Raw genomic sequence first — 23,162 nt, forward strand, 5'->3', positions numbered from 1 at the left:
GGAAGTGCCTCCTGCTGCTGCCCTCTGGTATTACGTTGCCAAATCACTCTACACGATCGTTTCTTCACCCATTCCTTTGTTCCTTCAAGTCCTCTTCCTCATGGGCCCTTCCTTCTCTTTTATCACCTTCCCTTTTATCTCACCCAGCAGAGGTTTCTGATGACTTTTTATTGCAGTTAAGTTGAAACTCTTGTTCAGTTATCCATTTGACACTTGGTAGAATATGCATTGACTAGTTGGTTCAAATTGGATAGTCTTCCTGTTCAAAAAAAATTGGTAGTCTGAAACAGATTTAAAATTGTCCAGTCAATGCAAGACTTATACAAATGGGTGTCATTATTTGCACCCGGAATGCTCTCATGATGCTGCATTATCTTTTTTTTTTTCTTTTCATTATTTTTGTAGCTTGAATTAAACATAATTAATAGTTAACAATACATTGTATTATGAATCCTGAGCAGCTATGCTGGTTGTCATTTTGCACAAGTTCCTGTTTAACTTCAAAAATGTTGTTCATCTTGGGTTGAAATTTTTATTTAAACTTTTAAAAAAATGGCACATCACAAAGCTGCAGTGATTTTTTTTTTTTTTGTTGGCTGTTTAAATCCTGGCCCAGTCACTGTCTGTGAGGAATTTGCATGTTCTCCTCATGATCCAATGGTCCTTCTTAAAGTGCTTTGGTTTCCTACCGTATTACAAAGGTTCGTGTTAAGTTATTTTGTATTTCCAAACAGGCCTGAATCTTCCTTGTGATGGACTAGCCTCCCATCCATTGGCAGCTCTTGTAACTGTGAATTTGTACTGAATCCCCAGCTTAGTGGGTTATTAAAACAATAAATATTTTAACTTCAGTTCAAAGACTGAATTTTTTCTTCCACCGTAACGTGAGAAAAATATTTTGTTGAGTTTAGTACATATGCAATGTACATTTACCTGTCATGTTCTGTGTTTTAGAGAGTGGGTCTTGAAAAGTGGCATGCTGATTGCAATGTCTGTATATACATACCTGCGGCTCATAGTGGATCATCATGGCACTCCTGCACTTTTGTCTCTTCGACAGAAGGAAGTGGACTTTTGCATTGGGTTGCTGCGAGAGCGGGTAAGATGTGGAACGAGATGTGGTTTATACAGTAAAAACTACATTTCTGATGTATTTATTTTTTCCATTGATCTCTTTTCTCAGTTTATGGACTGTTTCATAATTGGAAGGGATCTGGTTCGTCTTTTACAAAATGTAGCTCGTATTCCAGAATTCGAATTACTTTGGAAAGACCTGTTGCACAATCCTCAAGCTCTCAGCCCTCAGTTTACAGGTACTACATAAAATCAGCAACTTTTTCACTTTAAAACACTTACATTGTATCTTTCACTGATATTCTGTGGGGTCCCGTCTTTTAGTTATAGTCACTTTGATAATTGTTGTAGAGACGGTGCTGTGGAAGACCTTTGGCAGAACTATAAATACAAAATCATAACTAGTAATGAAATTGTAATTATTCACAAGTAACTGTGTTCACAGAAAACTGTTTACAAAGTTGCTGTCTCCATTTGGCAGTATTACAGCTACTTTGGTATGATTTCCTTAGTATCGATTGATGTAGGTGCTTAGGCCCCATTTTTAAACCACAAGAACAAGCCATGCATTTTTTAAAATTCTTTAAAAAAACGAGTCAATCAAGTTCCAGCCTCACTAGGCCACATGTTCTGGACCTGCATCAAGTTAACATCATTCTGGACCAAAATCTTTAAATGCCTATCAAACAGCCTTGGTGTCACAATCCCTCCTAACCCATTAATAGCTGTGTTTGGTATACTCCCAGATGGGCTTATCTTGCTCAACTGGAAGAATCCTAACTCTCCTATTCTAAATCAGTGGGTAACTGATATTATATACTATTTGAAACTGGAAAAAAAATCAAATTTGTACTTAGAGGATCTGTGCAGAACATTTTCAAAACCTGGTAGGATCTAATCAATAACATTTTAGAATAAGCTTTTAAAGCAGCGATGAAGCAGATTCTCTCCCCTTTTTTTTCTTCTCAATTTATCTTTATTCACTTATTAATTCATCTATTTACTAATTTTTACTAGCTTTAAATTTTACTCTACTGGCTTAGGTCTCCTTCTCAGGGGTGGGGGTTGATTTGTTTTTGATCTTATTTTTGTTAAAATGTATTTATTTGTATGGAATGTTGTGTGATTTCAATAAAATCAATAAAATAATAATAAAAAAAGATTTATTTAACACTAGAATTACCAGAGCCAACATAAAAACTCATAGATCCAGCCCACTTTAAATCTCATCGCACCTCTCCGTCAGTATCTTTTGTCCTCTAAACGTGCTGATAAAGACAAGAGCAAGCAGCTTGCTATACCATCCCCCACCGCCTCAGAACGTGCAAGAAGTTCTTCCAGTTTTTGCCTTGATTGATTATCTGGAAGTGAGCTACCCAGAATTGTAAGGGGAAATAATTTGATGTGTTTTATGTCTACAACAATCTATGTAAACACATCGTTAAAACAGATACGTTTTTCATGTTTTAGTAATAAATGACAAAATGTAGACATGAACTATATAATGTGTGAAGGCTGATGGCCAAATATCAAATAAACACTTTCACAAAAGGTGCAAGCACAATATGACAGCTTCCGTGGTGCAGCGGTTAGAACTGACGACTTAAAATCCTGAGGTTGTGAGTTCGAAACCATCTCCCCCGCAAATTTACTGTTTTGAGTAGTGAGCTACTCTTGTTATTAATGTTATACAATAAAAACATACATTTGATTTGTGTCTGTAATAGCCAGTGTAAATTTATAGCACTTGTAAAAGTTAGCGTTTTTTTTCACTTTGATTCTCTTAGTCACGATCATGATACAACACCCACCCCCCTACCCAGATCTGACGTGGTTATTTTTTATCTGAAACTGGGAATGACTGTAGATGTGAGTGGTGTTTTGAGACAATGGAATTGGAAATTCTCTGATCTCGAGGGATAAAAGCTGACACACAAACGCTGGTGAATCTGTCTTCTTCGCATCTCACCGTCACTTGAATTTTTTTTTTATTCAGTTTTATTGAGTGTTCCTGCTCTTGCTGAATTAGTATGCACCTTATGGTCCATGATGTCAAAGCCACACTGACAAAAAAACAGACATAGGGATATATGATATTTGGAATAACTCATTTTATGACCCGTATAGTACATTTCGGAAAACATTGTGGCACTGATGCAACGTTATTCATATTATTCATATTCATTCGCATGCCTTCTTGCGCATTCGCATGCCTTCTTGTGCTTGTAATCAGTGACCGCGTTTTTTTTTGTGGTTTTTTTTTTTTTTTGATCTTACCCATTCAGTCTCGACTGTTTGGTGCATGGTGCTGTTTCTTTTGTACTCCAGGACATGCAGAGGAAAGAATAGTACAGAGAGGTCAGTTCCGCGCTATATGCAATCATCAGATTCAAATTTTAACATTTCCCATACACCCAAGGACCATCCTTCCTACATTGCGACATGTGTACCTGTTGCAATGCACACACTTCTCTCAATGCTGTGGTTCCTATTACACTGAAAGGGCGCCTGACACTGACTGACTGAGTTTGCTTTCCTGGGGGAAACGGCTGTCTTGGAACAGAAGCTTGTCGATGTTGCAACCTCTTTTACTTTATCCATCACCTTTTCTTGTAAGAAGCGACGACGAGGTTCCTCTTCAAGGTGAGCAAAGAACACTCTTCTTTTCTCAGTGGCCCCCGTGCATACCTTGTACAGTATATGTGCATTCATCGCCGTCAAGTCAAGCGTGCTATAGCACACAGCAACCAGCCACCTGCTTGCTCCTGCTCACACTGAATAAGCTCACACCTTTTGGTGCATGACGTCAATACAGCACCGGGAAATAAAGAAAGGACAAATATATATGACATTTTGAAGAAATCATTTTATGACATGAGTAGTACCAATCAAAAAACATCATCACACTCATGCAATATTATTTGAAAACTAAAAGTGAAACTAATCCACCTTCTCAATTCAGTGTTTAACTCCCTTTCATTCTGTTGCTTGACAGTAATTTACAGTGAGTCCTTGAGTACCTAATCAACTGAATTAAATGAATACTGATTAATCAATGTTAGGTATGCTTTTGAGAGTTTTAAAGAACTGAATTATGTCTCGATGTACGCTTCTTAGCTCAAGATTAAGGATCTTTAGATTCCTTAGTCTGTCAGAGCAGGAAGTGTCCTTTAGTACAAGACACAGTTGGATGCTAATCTCTATACAGCCTCTATTGCAATTATCTATCTATTATAAAAAGAAATCCTGTCCTGGAAAGCAAAAAGCAAGTCTACAATATGTGATCTTCTCGGGAGACATTTTAAAGACCCGCGAGACCAAAGACACACCGTACTTACAATCTACCCGCGAGACTAAAGACACACCCTACTTACAATCTATCAAATAGGACAATAGGCAGCAAAACATTCAGTCTTGTGAAGGATTTCAGCACACACAGATCCAGGGCTCTCAGCGCATATAAAGTGTATAAGGACAGTACGTTATAAATTAAACTAGGGGGCTCCGCCCCCTGCTCGCTTCGCTCGCCAACCCCTGGTGTTGGGAATGACAAAGAGCGTGATGTATGAATGAGATATAGAATAGTGTGAAGGTGTAGATGATGCAAATAGAAAGCAAACAATAAAGTGTGTGGCACAGTGTAAAGGTTTATTGGAAAATTTCTTTGTACACGCCGTTTAAGTGTAAAAGGTAATTCTAGGTCAGAACTTGTAAGGTCAATGAAGATGGTCATTATCGTGATCAGAGTCAACTTTGTCAGAGCTTAGAAGGAGTTGTGTCTCTCCAGGAAGAAATGGAATGACTTGGGTATTTATGTTTTCCACATTAATATTTTTTGGACATAATATAGTGCGTTGTGTTAAAAGGGGCATTTGGTCTAATGAGATTGCTGTTCCAAATCTCTCTGTAACTAAGTCGTCGCAGATAAAGGCTTGAGGAATTGTAATAATATGTGGCTGAAGTCCATCTGTATTGGTGAGTGTACCATCTCTCAGTTGTAATAAGCAATTGTTATGATCTGGTTCTGGACATCGTATCTTTTTTACTAACTGTATCTTTTGAAAGCAATGGCAATTGTCTGCGTATTTTAAGGTGCACTGAACAATAGCTGAGTGCATGGCATCTGGAAGAATAGCTAATCACTGTTTAAAATCTCCTCCTAATAAAAGTACCTTTCCTCCAAATCGAATATTATTATTCATAAACGTTTGTAGAAGTTTATGAATGGTGTTGAGTAAGTGACTTCATGCCATTGTACATTCATCAATAAACAACATTTTTTGAAGACGGATGTCACGTGCAGTGCCCACCGTTAATGTTCATAGTGGATACCGATTTGTAGGATCTAATGCAGTTGATAAAGATTTCACTTTCAGGTACATCGTCAGTTAGAATCTTCTGTAGATATTCAGTATATGAATGTAAAGGAGGCAGTCTAATTTGACCCTTTTGACAACAACGTGTAAATGTATTACTTGTATTGCCAGTTGTTTCTTCAGGGAAGTGAACTGAATGACAATGATTGCAAATGACATTCATTAATCCGAATGAATTTTTCCGGGGTATGTTTTGCTTGTGCCGTTTGAGAGGCGCGTTGTTGCATGTGTAGTATTTGGGACGTGTTGTTTTGGAGCTGTAATCGATTTGCCTGTGCTGTGTGAGACGCCCGTTGTAGCCTTCCTTGCCGTTAACGTATGTCTGAGACGGGAGGTGTTTCGTTTTGAATCCGTGCCTGTTGCGATGCAGCACTTTGATTGATAGATTGCGTCATGTGGATCTAGGATGTAGATTTGTGCATATTTGCGTTGTTGATTTGTTTCAGGGTGCACTGTTCCAATGCGATGCAGTATTTGTGCACATATGGGAAAGTAGTATGGGCCATTGCCTTTTGGTGGCCTGATATTTACTAAAAGCAAATGAACTATTGTAGGATCTAACGCAGTTCATAAAGTTTTTACTTTTAGGTACATCGTTAGTTAGAAGCTGTAGTTGAGCTTTGCGTTTTTGGAGTCGAGACATTTTTTCTTTTAGAAATATGGATAAGTAATAAGAAGTATTGCACTCACTGTTAATATGGAGACTTTTCTGCGGTTGAACGGTTAATAGTGCCTTATGGTAATGAGATCCACCTATGCTGCATAGCCGTCTATTTTGTTGTTTCTTTCATGTTCGTGTGTTTGTTCCTGTTATCCTTTCCTTTTCGTTTTGTACCCGTGACCGTGTATTCATGACTTGTTTCAATATGTTTCCTTTTCTGCAGTTGAACGGTTAATAGTGCTTTATTGTAAGGAGATCCACCAATGCTGACACCTATGCTGTCTAGTGTGAAGGTGCTGATGTTCACTTTAGAATATGTGGCTTTGGGTGTGACTTCTTATGGATGTGGGTGGGGGTGGGAGGGGGTTGTTGAGGATTGTTGTTGCGCGAGCGTCTTCTTTCTTTTTGTGTTCCTGTGTCTTGTTGAATCCCCCTCTTTGTGTGTGTCCCGTCCCTCGCTTGTAGGGTCTGTGGGGTGGTTTTGTGTTCTTTTTTTTGTGTTCCATGGGCTTGTTGAATCCCCCTCTTGGTGTGTGTCCCGTCCGGTGCCTGTAGGGGGGGGGGGGTGCCTTGCTGTTGTGTGCGAGCCTCTTTTTTTTTTTTTTTTTTTTTTTCGGGTCTAGTTTCGTGTGCAATGTGTTTCGTGCTTTTCCTGCGTTTGACTTTGCGCCTCATTTCTCCTTTTTGTATGTGCTCACTTCTTTTTTCTGTGGTCTTGTCCGCCACTCGCGGCCCCTCATCCGCCTTTGTCGCCCTCTTTTCTCCGCCTTTCTCCGACTCTCGCGGACTCTTTTTGCGCCTGCGCCTCTCGCAGCCCCTCATCCGCCTCTCTCGCCCTCTTTTGTCCGCCTTTCTCGGCTCCTCAGCCGACTCTCGCGGACTCTTTTTGCGCCTGCGCAGTACGTCTTTTTGCAGCTACGGCCCATGGCCGGATGTGCCTGCGTCCATCATCCGGTTTAGCATTCTCGGTTAGTAATATGGATGTTGACATATAAGCGAAGAAGAAAGTAGCGCGGAGAAAAGAGACTCAAATGCGTTGGACAGAAAAAAGAGCAAAAAAGAATAATCGAGGTGCAAATTCAGAAAATAAGGAATGTAATTATCAGCCCGGAACAAGTGGAATTGAAAAAAAAGCACGTCCAGTCCGGCTCAGAATTAAATGACAGAGAGTAAAAGACAAAGTAGAACTTCATAAAGACGTTTACAAACATTGGCGCTAAACACATGCAGAGCAGGTTAGAGACTATGAAACCAGGGAAATTAGAAAGGCTCAAAAAAAAAACAAAACATTGGCGCTATACAAATGTGGAGAAAGTTAAAGGATATGAAAGTAGGAAAATTAGAAAATATAAAAAAGTAAAGATCGCAGTAGCGCAAACAAACAAACTGCCTCATTTAACTATGCACCAGTCTAACTTTGGTTTTGCACAATAATTACTACACTATTCCATTCTTAACACTTAATTCTACTTTATTCACATAATTTTACTTATTTATTATGTTCTACTATACTGTTATCTTTCAATCTATGACTTTTTGTTAATCTAACTGATATTCTTCTAACTTTGCACAGTTTTGATAAGCGGATCAGGATGCATTTCACTGCGTGTTGTCCTGTATAACTATGCATGTGACAAATAAAGAATCTTGAGAATTTCAAAAACGGAGTTTACCGCACATGCATTTATTGGTTACTTTGTTAATGTATATATATTTATCTGTCTGCTTATTTAAAAACCTAAATTTACCCCAGGAGTCAAAAACGTTCTGTCTAGCCCTTATACAAAAACCTAGACAAAAGCTGGGGTATCACCTTGGTAACCCCATGTACTTTTGGAACTGTGAGAGGAAAATAGCACGACTTTACAGACAGGAGTCCAATGCAGAACTCTACTTACTTTTTTACTTTGTAAAAAAAAATTATTAACTGCTGATAATGTAGATCGTTTTGTCTATGCTGAAATTCCAAACAGAGAAACCTATCCTGACCTCATTAAAAAGATTCAGCATATTGGGACTCGCAAGATTACAAATATTGTTTTTACAGAAGTTCTGAAATAAAAGTCAAACTAATGAAATAGCAACAATTCAAAGAAAAAAAAAATCTTAAAAATTGTGTATCCGGAAAACCAAACATGGGGGTTGGCGAGCGAAGCCCCCTAGTATTTTATATATTTTTTTTCCAGAACATGATATCTGCACACAGTACTCCAGTTGTTATCTCACTGGCATATAATCTGTGTTAAACATATTAGAATTGTATTCAACAGTTTTTATCATTTAACCTAATATTTTATTTTCCTTTTTAATTGCTTCTGCGCATTGTAAATCCTGAGAAAACACCTAAATCCTTTTTATAGGTTGTTTCTTGTAGGTCAGTATTGCCGACTTGTATTTATAATTAATAAATAATAACAATATCCATCCATTTTCCAACCCGCTGAATCCGAACACAGGGTCACGAGGGTCTGCTGGAGCCAATCCCAACCAACACAGGGCGCAAGGCAGGAACCAATCCTGGGCAGGGCGCCAACCCACCGCAGGACACACACACACACACACAAACACCAAGCACACACTAGGGCCAATTTAGAAACGCCAATCCACCTAACCTGCATGTCTTTGGGCCGTGGGAGGAAACCCAAGCAGACACGGGGAGAACATGCAAACTTCACGCAGGGAGGACCCAGGAAGCGAACCTGGGTCTCCTAACTGCGAGGCAGCAGTGCTACCACTGCGCCACCGTGCTGCCCTAATAACAATATTTCTGTCACAAATGTTTTTTATACATACAGTATGTAAATTAAAAATTCATCACTCAATAGTGAATGGGATCAAAACTGCAGTTATAGTGGTCATGCAGCTTGGGAAAACTGACATTACCCTCTCAGAAGATTACAAGGTATATAATATTAAACTGCAATGACGTACAAGATTACTTAGAATCAGAGACCCTATAACTTAACTTGCAGGCACTGCTTAGTATTCTACAACACTGAGTTAATGTTAATACTACAGACAGGACTGAAATGTCATTGAATAAAATGCAGGACTAAAGAAATGTGAATCTTTAAAAATGTTCTGCTCTCCCACACCATCAATAGTTCCATAATTATAATATAGGTGGATGTTTGGGTAATGTAGGCACAGACAACGAAAAGAGTTTCTGTCACTCATGATGTTATACTTGGTGTGAGACCACTGTACGTATTTCCTGCAATAGCCATAATTCAAGGTCAACAGTATCCAGGGACAGAAGAGAAGCCATGTTTTCAGTTTGCAGGCATTAGCGGGACGGGTTCAGAAATTAAATGAAACCCTTGTAATAGCATTTTTCAGAATTTAACGTCATGTCATCGTGGTCAATGCCAGAGTTGCATGAGGCTAGATCTTAACTGAAACATTTGGGGAAAAGGCACGAACCAAACCTACCAGGAACAAATTGCAGTATATTGCAAGACCCACTCATACACACCTAAAGTAGCACTCAGTTAGAGACAATTTAGAGTTGCCACTTTTCTTAATGCACATTGACAGATAACTTAAAGGCAACTTAAGGTTTATTTTCATGACTATGGGAGGAAAACTGCAATACCTAATATGAAAACCATATGCAGGCTTTGGGAGCAAATGTACACTCTACATAAGTATTATACACTGTGCCAGCATGCTGCCCAGAGCCCATATTGTGTTTCTTTAAAAAAATTAATTACAAGTTCTTGCTTTCCAAAACTAATGTGTACTATTTTAATAATGGTTTATATTTAAAATCTATAATTTGTTTATTGGAGACATTTCATACATTGAAAAGGGATATATACAAATAATATTATCTTGGACAAATTTAAAGCACAAATTTAATGATCTCAGTTAACAAGTATATTGAGGTGAAACAAAGAGTCAATTGCCATATAACATTCAAGTTGCCCTGTACTATGTAAAGGAAAGAAACTCATTCTGCCATGATCTAAAGAGACCCCATGAAGTGTCTTCATAGTATTACAAAGCAATTGAAAAATATTTTGGAATTCATTCTATTGTGAAATTGAACCCGGAGAACCTTTAAATTGTAGAAGTCCTTCCAAAGTATCCCAGAGTGAAACATGAAAATTCATACAAGGTATGTGAAACATCGCCAGGACCAAGTCCAAGGCTGTAAAGTAGATTATTGTGTCCATATTCATGCCTTAACTGTTTAACTTGCACTGAATGCAATTTTTTTAAAATTTTTATTTAGAAGAAGATAACATTCCATACAGTCAAGTTGAACTTAATGAGGCAAAGCAAAATGTTACCCCTGTCCAAGAGAAAGAAAGGGGAGCCAATAACAAAATGTTACTCTATAAAAGGAACAATAAAGCAAGGGTATCTTTTACTACGAAAAGGAAACTTATTCTAAAATTTTATTGATTAGATCCAGCCATATTTTGAAAAAGTTTTGAGCAGATGCTCGAATGCGAATTTGATTTTTTTTGGTTTCATATAGTATAGAATATCTGTTACCCACTGACTTAAAAGTGGTAGGTTGGGATTCTTCCAGTTGAGCAAGATAAGTCTGCATGCTAGTACTTTAGTAAAGGCAATTACAGTTTGTCCTTCTCCACTTTAAGTCTGTCTGGGAGTATACCAAACACAGCTGTTAATGGTTTCCAAGTGATTGTGACACTAAGGCTGTCTGAGAAGCATACAAAGATTTTTGTCCAAAATGTTAATTGGGTGCCCACCCAGAACATGTGGTCCAGTGAGGCTGGAGCTAGATTGCAACGTTTGCAGGTTGACTCTTACCCTGGAAACGTTTTGGACAATTTTAATTGAGATAAATGTGCTCAGTAAAAAAGATTTTAGGTTGAATTTTTGAATGTGTTGTGCATATGGAGCTAGAGTGTGTTCTATGCATGGCTGCCTTCCACACCTTTTCTGAAATGTTAAGTGACAGATTATTTCCCAAATAAGCTATGGGCTCTGTGAAAGGAAGTAACTTTTAAGATATTTTTATAAGTTGTAGTGATGTTATTGGAATATTTAAGACTGATCAATATCTCTTCTGGAATAGAACAAGGTGGGAGGTGAGGAAAATTGGGCAGGTTCTGTTTAGCAAAGTTTCTAGCTTGAAAGTAGTGGAAGAATTGTGTTGATGAGAAGTTGAATTTGAAGCTCAGTTGTTCGTAAGTTACAAAGACATTGTCTGTGTATGGCTCTTGTAAGTGTTGTCTGTGTATGGCTCTTGTAAGTGTTTTAATCCCAGACATTTTCCAAACATTAAATAGTGTATATGTTTGAGAGTGTGAAAAAAGGTTTTTGTCATGTAGGGATGCAACAGATAAAAGCTTCTGTCTTAAAGTGCTTCCTACATTGGTTCCATATTCTGAGAGAGTGAAGGGTAATCTAGATTATTAGTGTGTTGATGGTAATTTGTATTAACTGGGGCACACAGGAAGAAATATAGAGAAGTACTTCAAGTTTTTATTTCTTTTGCAGACCAGGCTTGTGTACATTAATCAGTTTGTGTTGATGTCCAGGGGACTCATGTATAAACAATTGCATGCGCCCATTTCCATGGTCACATCACGATGTATAAAAACTAAACTTGGCGTAAAGCCACGCACATTCTCAGCCCAGCTCCATCCATTGTGTACGCAAGTTTTTGGCTTAGTTTTGCAAACTGGCGGCACCCAGCGTCAAAGCAGTGCTGCTGTTCCTGTGTGGTTTCCCTTTATTTTTTGATTCACATCCCTGACGCGACTTCATCAAATACAGTGAAAATAACTGCAAATTGTTTATAAATTTAAGGCATCTGATTGTAGTCATCCTGTAACTGTATAATGGTCCACGGAATGGCCAAACTATTCCAAATACCACAGCTGCTTTAGTGCTGTTACTTTCAGTGCACCACTCGCTGCCCTCAGCCATGAGCACAGTCTGTTTGAACTTCTCCCTTTCGGCAGGCAAACATTTCAGAGCCTTTCCTGCATGAAACTTGAGGTTCAGAAACAGTTTCATTTTCATGATCTGCACTATATATGTACATGTATATTGTACTTATGCTTTCATATTGTATATTTTTCATTGTTTTTATCATATTATTATTATTATTATTATTATTGTTATCATTTTATAGTAAAATACATTTATGGAGGATTTGCATATTGAATCTCATTGTACCATACAATTACAATAAAGGAATTCAATTCAATTCAATAGAAGAGAGTGTGTATTTACAAATGATGAGGATTGGCTTCTAAGTCAATTTAGATTTCCAAGAGCCATCTTCTTGGAGCGCTTGATATCATTTTTAAAATAAAATGCATTAAAGTGTGTATATTACATTATACAGATAAATTGTTAACTTCATTTAAATAATCTATACTGTTAGTAATTAAACATGTGGGCACGGTGGCACAGCAGTAGCAATGAGGTGGCGCCCCGTTCAGGAATTGGTCCTGTATGGCACTGTATGCTTGCTGGGATTGGCGCGACCCTGGATGGACAGATAGATGGAATAATTAAACATGTACTATAAAGAAATTTCAATGTTCCTTAAAAGTTTTGAAGAAACTGGGTTCTAAGCTTACAGATGGCTTGATATTTATTGCTGAACTTATTGTGTGGTGATTGGTTACTTGGAGAAAGAAAAGGAAGGACAGGAATTGGGGGTTAGTACTGCTGCAATAAATTACTTCATCAAGTGTCGCCCACGTCCCAACAAGTATCTTGCAGGAGCCAGGAACAATCTCTGGACGGGGAAGCCAGCTCATCACTACCACTCCGCCACCATGCCCCCTTGTTTAATACATTCTTTAATTCATTTCACATGAACATGATTTCAAGTAAACATCTTAGTATTTAAATTGTTCAGAGAGCTGTAATAGCATGAATGTAATGAATTCTGTGTCCTGTCGGTGTTAAGAGAAAACCCATGTAAGAAGCATGTACTAATTCACACACACAGAGCACATAGAAGAACACATACAATGCGAACCATTTTATGTGCTAAAATGAGATCTAAGACTAAGTTTACGACATTCTACTTTAATGACAAAATAAACTACAAGATTGAAATGCATATTTTGACCTTTTTTTTTTTTTTTTTTTTTTTTAAACTGTGTCCCTGTTTTTTTTCTTTCCTCTGTACCCTAATACGCTTCCGTATGACACTCAGATGATGGGCAACGACTCGCCTTTTTACGGCCTCTTTGATATCTGACCACTTCTTTTTTATTTAGGTCTCTGTGCGACTTTCTGAACTTCCACTTTCAAGTTTCTCTGCACTCTGTGTCACTTTGTTTTGTTGTTTATACCACTGCTTAAGCCAACAAATAGCATGTTTTTACTTGCCTCAACTTCACATTCGCTGAAATTCGTTTTTTCACTAGCTTTTTCCATTATCTTTTTACCAAACACTGAATGAAAAGGGCTATTTATATTGATTTGTATATTAAAATATGCAAAATTCTGGGAGGTGTCAGGGTGGGGTAGCAGGGGCGTGCATGAAGAGGTCATAAGCGGCATTGTTGTCTAGTACCATGTTCTAGTTTGAAGTAGTCTGAAATAGTGTTGTTAATACAAACTGAAACACAATTTTTATTCATGGAGCAGACAAGGAAAAATGTTTGTTTTAAAGAACTGTAAACATCAGTATACTGTATATCAAACAGAGAAAATGAATGAATCCCACAATGGAGTAATACTGAATGGGGTAGAATTTGTAGTAGCCGTTGGAAGCAAAATTTTTGACAAAATAGCAATATATAAAGAATTTTAATAATTAAGGTTTCACTAAAATTTATTTAGAACCAAATTTCTGTTTTGACCAGGAAAGTGATGTAGCAGTTCAGTACTAATGCTTCACATGCTAATTAATGTATAAATAAGTGTGTTTGTAGTCATGAAGGTACAGTTTGTTGGCCATTCACTTCATCCACAATTGTTTGCTGTGAACTCCTTATGGCCATTCAATTGAAGAAGTAAATTCTGAGAACTGGAGCATAATAGGTGCATCCATATTTTTAAAATATTGTTCAATCAATAGGTTTTACTTATGTGGGTTTTAATAATCAGTACATGTCAAAATATGACTTTTTGATATGAATCTGTTTATAGTTAGTTTTGTTTTCTATTGATTGGATTTATGTTTTGTTCCCCTATTAAATAGACAGAGAGGTCAGAATTAAAATAAAGTTTTAAAATGTAAAATATTTTTACATATATTCTTACATAGCTTACGTGCTGGGCGGTATACCGGTTCATACATTCGGAACATGGCACAGCAGGAAACTGTTTAAGGGGCGACCATTTTCACTGCTGCACCGCTAAACAGGCATGCAACAGAGTACATGTGTTAGTGGAGGTATTGAATGGTGAAAATGGACAGAGAACATTCTGAAACTGAAGCTGTAGCAGACGATAAAGTTGAACATGATGACACAGACGAACGTTTGCTGAAGAAAGGAGCCGTGTCTGTTGTCTGGATATACTTTGGTTTTAAAACGTCGAATGTGGACCATTATGTTCAAATGTGTGAATACTGTTTCTATACTACTGGATAATACTGCAAGCCAAGTTGTACTTGTTTTATTTTTTTTTTTCAATACTGTGTAATGTACCTGGGTACTGTGTAATAGTGTGACGACATGTTGAATTTATTCTCGACATTTCCACTTTAATCTCGCCGTTTATGTCGAGATTAAAGTCGACATGTCGACTTTATTCTCGGAATTTGTCATTAAAGTAGAACATCGTAAACTAAACTTCAACTTAAAATGAATATTTAATTTACTATATTTTCTCAAACCCCATCATAAGTTATGTAGCACATTAAATGCTCTGTGTTAAGTGTTCCCCGAGCCATGTTAATTGCTATGTGCTTCTTAAACTGACTTCCTCTTGCATTAAAAGGAGGCACAGGCAGTGATCACCACACAGAACACATTCATTTCATGATATTCCTGCTCCCTGAACATTTAGAATGCTAAGATAAACGCTTGATATCATTTTCATGATGAAATGCATTAAAGCTTGTATTAATTATGTGGGGGCACGGTGGCGTGGAGGTTGCACTGCTGCCTCGCAGCATGGGGGTCCCGGATGTTCCTTGCCTTGAATTTGCATGTTTTTGTGATGGGTTTACTCGGCATGCTTCAGTTTTTTTCAGAGTCATGTAGAATGTGGGGTTTTGTTCTGCAATATTGACCCTGCTAGTGTATGTATTGCTCGTATTCACCCTACGATGTGCTGGCGCCCTGTTCAGGATTTGCTCCTGCTTGCTGGGATGGGTGCAACCCTGAATGGATGGCATAATTAAACATGTATAATGAAGATTTGTTTTAAAGTTCTGAACACTCCGTGGTCTGAGTTTATAACTAGTTTTAATTTCACAAAGACGTTTATTGTGTGGTGATTGGTTATGTGGAGAAAGAAAAAGGAAAGATAGGAACTGGGGGTTTGGTACATCAGACAGATACAGCACACAAGCAATAAAGAAAGCCCGCTCAGGAGAACATCAATTGAATTCTGTGTTCGTATCTCCGACCACCTGATCACGAACCCAATATTTACACAATATTTAAGTTAAACCTGTGTGATACCCATTCATCCAGTTTTTTGGAGCCTCGTCACACCTTCCATAAAGTTCTCAACACTGAACGTACACCTGGGGACCCCTTACTGCAAGGGAGCAGCACTACCGTGCATGTTTAATACCTGCTTTAATGCATTTCATCATGAAAATTTATCTTAGCATTCATTGTACATTTTCAGAGAGTAGGAATATCAAGAAGTGAATGTGTTCTGTGCAGTGATCCCTGCCTGCGCCTCCTCCTAGTGCAGAGAAAGTCAGTTTAAGAAGCGCATAGCGATTAACAACTAATTAACAACTGGGTCGTGGAACACTTAACACAAAGCATTTAATGTGCTAAATTAACTTATGACGGGTTTGAGAAAATCTAGTAAATTAAACATTGATTTTAGGAAGAAGTTTAGTTTACGACATTCTACTTTAATGACAAAATAAACTAAAGTAGAAATGTCGACTTTAATCTCAACATAAGTTCCATTGTTCAACCTCACCTCCATTTTTTGGGCCACATAGTGTCAGCAAAAGGAGTTGAAGTAGACCCAGAAAAGACCAGTGCTATACAGAACTACCCTATGCCTGTGGACCTCAAGGACTTGCAGTGGTTCCTAGGATTTGTAGGGTGGTACCACAAGTTCATTCCACTCCTTGCTGACTTAGTGGCCCCCCTTAACCATCTAAAGAAAAAGGATGTGCCCTGGAAGTAGACCACTGGAATGGTCGTAGTAAAGTGCACTACTCTGTAGGTGAGCTCGTCTAGGTTAGGGCTCACCATCTCTCTTATGCCAGTAAAAAGTATTCTTCTAAGCTCGTGCCTAAGTTGACAGGACCAGCTTTGATCATAAAACAACTCGGGCACAACAATTACATACAAAAGGGTAGAGAACCAGAAAAGAAAATAGAGACAGTAAATGTGGTCAACCTCAAGTCCTACTTTGGACCCCCTCTGAGAGAGGCTGGGGGTGGGGAATTATGTAGCATTACCACATAAAAATGTATATATTTTTTTTATCTCTCTATGTAAAATCCAGTTGTCATTTGAGAATATGGAAGATAAGATAGGCGGGTTGGATAGACAGGACCTTTTGGGAGGTAAGGGGCTGTCATTGCGATTTCCGGGAGTGCCATGGAAATGGATGCACTACTTAAATAGGGGCGCGAAAAGGCAGGAAGAGGAGGAAGAAAAGACAGCCCGTCTCTCTGAGTCCAGGAGAAAGATTGTTTTCGGGGAGCACCGCAAGTCCAACGCAGTCTGGGGTGGCGACCTTGAAGATTCCGGATACGCTGAGGTTACCGTGAAAGGGATCGGAAGCAGTGTGAGCCATAAATCTTTTATTCTGGGATTGGCATGTCTAAGGAACTGAAGTATGGGGAAATAGGATAAAGACTAAATCAAATGGATGGTGGGGAAAATTCTTGGATATATAATTTTATGCCTTGTGTTTATTGTATATATTGGAAGTGGGGGAATTTGGGGGGTTGTAGAAAATGTATTAATTATATTTTTTGTTGCATTTTTTCTCTGTGTGGTTTAGTAAATATCACTTTTATTATTATAAGTTATCTTTCTGCGCTGTGGGAAGGGGCTGAAGGCAGTTTGGGGTTGGCCTGCAATCATCAGTATAATTTTTCACTGTAAACTTAGTGAAGTGTAGCGGATACAATCGTTACAAAAATATATTGTCAAAATTTTAGTTTAAGTTGTTTGCAAATTTTGTTCAATAAAAATATTTTGACTGCATCTGTCATGCATTGTGATTCCTTCCCTTCATTAGTGCCACCCCCTTGAAAACCATCACTTTATTGGGTCCTACAAACCTGTATTAATACTTGTGTGCACATTAAAATGTTTTTTTGTACAATGTACAATTCTCATGACAGTGGAATAGGTTATTCTTGGCCAGTAATTGCAGTGGAAAATGTGGTTAAAATCCATTCATGCATGGGAAAAAAATACAGTCCAATACCGTGAAACCGGTATAATTTTGAAAAATACCGTGATATAGAATTTTGGTCATACCGCCCAGCACTACAGTACTCTTACGACATTTGAATGTCCATTAAGACAAATGTCTGGGCAAGCTCATAATATAGATGAAGTAAGTGAAGTGAATCAGTCATACAAGTATACAGCTTATTTAATGTGTCTAGAATAACCTCCTCACTCTTGCAACCCTGAATTGGCTTATGTGCAGTCATTGAATCATTGAGTTAATGAATCAGATATTTAAAGGTAGGATGTGGTGAACGCTGCATGCTTATTAACTATGCTTTACAAAATGTATTAATTCTTAATTACTATAGCCTGTCATTTGAAATGCTACAATTATACATCTACCATGCTGAATTGCTGATGTTTTATTGATTAATTAATATCTGTAGAGATATTATATCATCTTGAAAACCATTTTCAATGCATAGTTTTAGTTATGTGCCTGATAGATTAATACTGTCTTACTTGGTCTATGATATGCTGTTTACATTTATTACTACCTGTAAGTAGAAAAAAGATTTCTGATTTTTATTATTTACTTTTTGTTAAGGAGTTTTGCAACTCCTTTCATCTAGAACATCTAGAAAATTTCTTGCTTGCCGGTTGACTCCTGACATGGAAACAAAATTGCTGTTCATGACCTCACGGGTAAGCGATATCTGATATTCTAAAAATAATCTTTCATAGTTTAGCTGGATTTTTTATGACAAATATTTACAAAAGATTATGGCCCTTGTTGAAAAACATGAACTTGAGCTGTTTTTTGTTTGTTTTTGTACTATTTTCATAGTCATTTGTGATTCCTAGAATCCAGCAGAGGATAATTTGCCATATTTTCTGTGAAAGACATAATTTTACAGTTCTTCAAGTTTATTCTTCAAATATCCTTGTTGTTTTCCTTTTTTTTTTCTTTTTCACAAATTAGTGTCTTATGTAGTGAGTCCATGATGTTTGTCAAACATTTTAGCTTTAAGTATGCCTCTGATGATTCTAGTTTGCAGTTCTTTTATATTTGTTCCAGGTTTTGCATTTGTGCAGTATAGCTGTATTTGACTCTATCTCTAGTGCCTTCAACATCATACAGCCCAAACTCCAGTCAATGAGGACTGAGTCTACCATTGTGCCTTGAATATTTAACTACTTAACTGGTAGACCACAGTTTTTGCGGTTTTAGAACTGTATCCATGAGTAGCACATGGGCTGAAGAAGGAACTGTACTTGCTTCCCTTCTGTGCACCCTGCAATATTCTGTACAATATTGAATCATGTCATTTGCAGAAATTTTCCGATGAAACTGTCATAGTTGGGTGTATCAGCGATGGGCAATAAAATAAATATAGGACACTAGTGAAGGATTTTGTTGAATGGTGCGAGTTGAACCACCACATTAGTAAAGACAAAGGAGATAATTATAGACTTCAGGAAGAATAATTCCTTTCTGTCCCTGGTTCTCATTTATGATGAAGAAGGTGGTGAGTACATACAAATACAAATAGAACAATGGGCTTGAGTGGAGTACCAACACAAAGGTTGTGTACAAGAAGGGTCAGAGGCTTCTGTTTCCTCAGAAGGTTGAGGTCATTTATTGTATGTAGACAACTCTTAACATGTTTTCTACCAGTCTGTATTGACTAGTGTATTTTTCTCTGCAGTATTGTGCTGGGGACAGGATATAGGTGTAAGAGATGCCAACAGAATAAATTAATTAAAATAGCTGATTTAATCTTGGGAGTCGGGTTGGACTCACTGGAAGAAATGAATAAACAGAAATCACACAGGTGGTGCAATATTGCAAACGGCTAGAATTCATCATTCAAAATTAACTAGAATTGCTGCTGTGGCAATAATGGCATTAAATGAAAGTTGAAAACTTAAATATTCACTCTGTTATCTTAAAAGATTGTACTCTTACATGCTGCGGTTTCAAAATGAAAATCTTTATGCATTGGCTGTGTTTCTGATGAGAACAACCTTTAAGGCCACATCCCTTAATATTTAGTTATAGGTGTTTGTAAAATGTGTGTGTTTGTACTCCCATTACCTGCCTATTTGTAAGGGCTATGAAGATGTACAGTATCTGCTGCTGTAACTGAAATTAACAAAAGAATGTAAAGAAGGTGTGCTAGAGTATAGAGAATTATGTTGATCTAAAGTCAAACGTAAATCTCTTATTGAAGGATTCCATTAATTCAGTTCAGTTCATTTTTGTTTAGTGCTCTTAAGTGAGTGCAGTCTCAGATCTGTATAATAAGTTCCCGGGTAAAAGCAATTACAAACTTTACACATCACTATAATGTATATATGTAAAGAGTTATTCATTCATTCATTCATTTTCCAGTGCTTATCTGAAGATGTGTTGTGGGGGCAGCAGTCTTAGCAGTGAAGCCCATACATCCCTTTCCCCAGCCATGCTTGCCAGCTCGTGCTGTGGGATCCCAAGGGGTTCCCAGGGCATCTGGGATATATTATCCTCCCAGCGAGCCCTGGGTCTTCCCCAAGGTCTCCTTCCAGCTGTTCATGCATGTAAAACCTCAACAGGGAGTTGTTCAGGAGGCATCTGTATTGGATGCCCGAACCACCTCAATTGGCTCCTCTCAATGCTGAGGGCCATCAGCTGTACCCCAGATGTCTGTACTTCTCATGCTATCTCTAAGGGAGAGCTTAGCCACACTGTGGAAAAAGCTAATTTTGCCCGCTTGTGCCCGCAATCTCATTCTTTCAGTCATTACTCAAAGCTCATGACTGTATGTGATTGTAGGGACAAAAATCAACTAGTAAATCAAGAGTTTCGCCTTCTGACTGAGCTCCTTATTCACCACTACAGATCGGTATAGCAACTGCATAAATGTGCTAGTTGCCCCAATCCATCCATGGATCTCGCCATCCCTTTTCCCCTCACTTGTGAACAAGACCCTGAGGTACTTAAATTCCTCCATGTGAGGCAGTAACTCACCTCCCACTCAAAGGAGGTTGTCCACCTTTTTCCTACTGAGGGCCATGGCCTCAGATTTGGATGACAGCAAAAAGCAGTGATGTGATTCTAAGGCCACCAAACTGTACCCCCCTCCCCAACTCAGCTGTGCTTTCATATCCTGTCCATGAAAGTCACAAATAGGATAGGAGACAAAGCACAGTCCTGGTCGGGTTCCACACCTACTGGAAACGATGCTGATGATTTTCCTAGTATGCAGACACATCTCTCACTGCGATTATACAGGTACCAAATAGCCCTTTTTAGGGGCCCAAAAACCCCAGCCACTCCCCACCCAACCCCAAATTCCCTCAAGGAACATGCCTTCTCTAAGTCAACAAACCACATGTAGACCGATTGGATGTACTCCCATGCCCCTTCCAGAATCCTTCTGAGGGTAAAGAGCTGGTCCACTGTTTCCACATCCTGGATGGAATCCACATTGCTCCTCCTAGATCTGAGATACCACACCTCCTTTCTAGTTCTCAGACATAAGCTTTTCGAGGGAGGCTTATGAGTGTAATCCCCTGATAGTTGGATCACACCCTCCTGTCTCTCTTTTTTAAAATGGGGACCACCACCCTGGTCTGCCACTTAAGTGGTACAGCTCCCAATGACCATGCAGCATTGAAAAGACATGTCAACCATGACAGTCCCAACAATGTCCAGAGCCTTAGTCATTTTTGGGCTAATATCATCCACCCTCTGGGCCATGCCACTGCGCAGCTGCTTAATTACTTTAGTGACTTCCCTCAGTGAAATAGGCATTGATCTCCTATCATCTTTTGGCTCTGCTTCCTTCACAGAGGGCATGTCCATCGGGTTCAGGAACTCCTCAAAGTGTTCCTTCAACTACCAGACAACATCCTCAGTCCTGGTCAACACTCCTCCACCCTTGCTAAGAACAGTCTGGGTGAATCCCTGCTTTCCCTTTTTTATGAATTGCCTGATGGTTTTCCAGAACCTCTTTGAGCCCGATCAATAGTTGCTTTACATGGTCTCTTCAAATTCCTCCCACACCTGGGTTTTTGTTTCCCAGACCAACAAGGTCACAGCCCTTTAGGCCTGTTGGTACCTTTCTGATGCTGCTTTGGAAGTCTCCCATGCTAGCCATACATGGAATGCCTTCTTTTTCAGCCTGATGGTATCCCACACCTCTGGTGTCTACCATTGGGTTTTTGGGTTGCCACCTCAAGAGGAACCAATGGCCTTCAGTGGAGGCTTTGATCAATGCCCGTTTGAACTCTATGTCCCAAGCCTCCCCTGGTATGTGTAAAAGCTCTTTTGGAGGTTAGAGTTGAAAGTCTTCTGTTCAGGGGTCTCCTCCAGGTGTTCTCAGTCAATCAACCCTTACTATTTGCTTGTGCTTTCCGGGTCTATCCAGGTGCCTCCCCCACCATCTGACCCAACTCACCACCAGGTGGTAATCAGTTTACAGCTCTGCCCCTCTCTTCATCTGAGTGTCCAGAAATCTGGCCGCAAATCTGATGATATGATTTTGAAATCGATCACAGATCTTTGGCCTAAGGTGTTCTGGTACCAAGTACACTTACAGTCATGGCCTAAATTATCAGCACCCCTGGAATTTTTCCCAGAAAATGCACCATTTCTCCCAGAAATTTATTGCAATTACAAATGTTTTTGTATATACATGTTTATTTCCTTTATGTGCATTGGAACAACACAAAAAAACAGAGAAAAAAAAGCCAAATCTGACATCATGTCACACAGAACTCCAAAAATGGGCCAGACAAAATTATTGGCACCCTTTCAAAATTGTGGGTAAATCGTTTTACTTCAAGCATATGATGCTCCTTTGAACTCACCTGTGGTAACAAACAGGTGCTGGCAATATAGCAATCACACCTGAAGCCAGTTAAAATGGAGAAAAGTTGACTCAACCTTTCTGTTGTGTGTCTGAGTGTGCCACACTAAGCATGAAGAACAGAAAGAAGAGCAGAGAATTGTCTGAGGACTTGAGAAGAAAAATTGTGGAAAAATATCAACAATCTCAAGGCTACAAGTTCATCTTCAGAGATCTTCATGTTCCTTTGTCCACTGTGCACAACATAATCAAGAAGTTCACAACACATGGCACTGTAGCTAATCTCCCTGGACATGGACGGAAGAGAAAAATTGATAAAAGACTGCAACGAAGGCTAGTCCGAATGGTGGATAAACAACCCCAATCAACTTCAAAACATATTCAAGCTGTTCTGCAGACTCAGGGTGCAACAGTGTCAGCTCGAACTATCCGTCGACATCTGAACAAAGTGAAACGCTATGGCAGGAGAGCCAGGAGGACCCCACTACTGACACAGAAACATAAAAAAGCCAGACTGGAGTTTGCCAAAATGTACTTGAGGAAGCCAAAAACCTTCTGGGCGAACATCTTGTGGACAGATGAGACCAAGGTAGAGCTTTTTGGTAAAGCTCATCATTCTACTGTTTACAGAAAACGGAATGAGGCCTACAAAGAAAAGAACACAGTACCTACAGTCAAACATGGTGGAGGT

The 23,162-nt window shown here is 38.7% G+C and overlaps 1 protein-coding gene across 1 annotated transcript in view; it reads left to right on the top strand.

Moving 5' to 3' along the window:
* Positions 1-23,162, top strand: part of ints3 (integrator complex subunit 3) — a 163,486-nt gene that overhangs the window by 47,622 nt on the left and 92,702 nt on the right. Inside the window, exons 7-9 of the mRNA XM_051922213.1 lie at positions 955-1,099; positions 1,184-1,313; positions 18,226-18,323. Coding sequence (XP_051778173.1) covers positions 955-1,099; positions 1,184-1,313; positions 18,226-18,323 — 373 coding nt within the window. The remainder of the gene's footprint in view (positions 1-954; positions 1,100-1,183; positions 1,314-18,225; positions 18,324-23,162) is intronic.

The sequence above is a fragment of the Erpetoichthys calabaricus genome, chromosome 2, assembly GCF_900747795.2.
Source record: "Erpetoichthys calabaricus chromosome 2, fErpCal1.3, whole genome shotgun sequence".
NCBI lineage: Eukaryota > Metazoa > Chordata > Cladistia > Polypteriformes > Polypteridae > Erpetoichthys > Erpetoichthys calabaricus.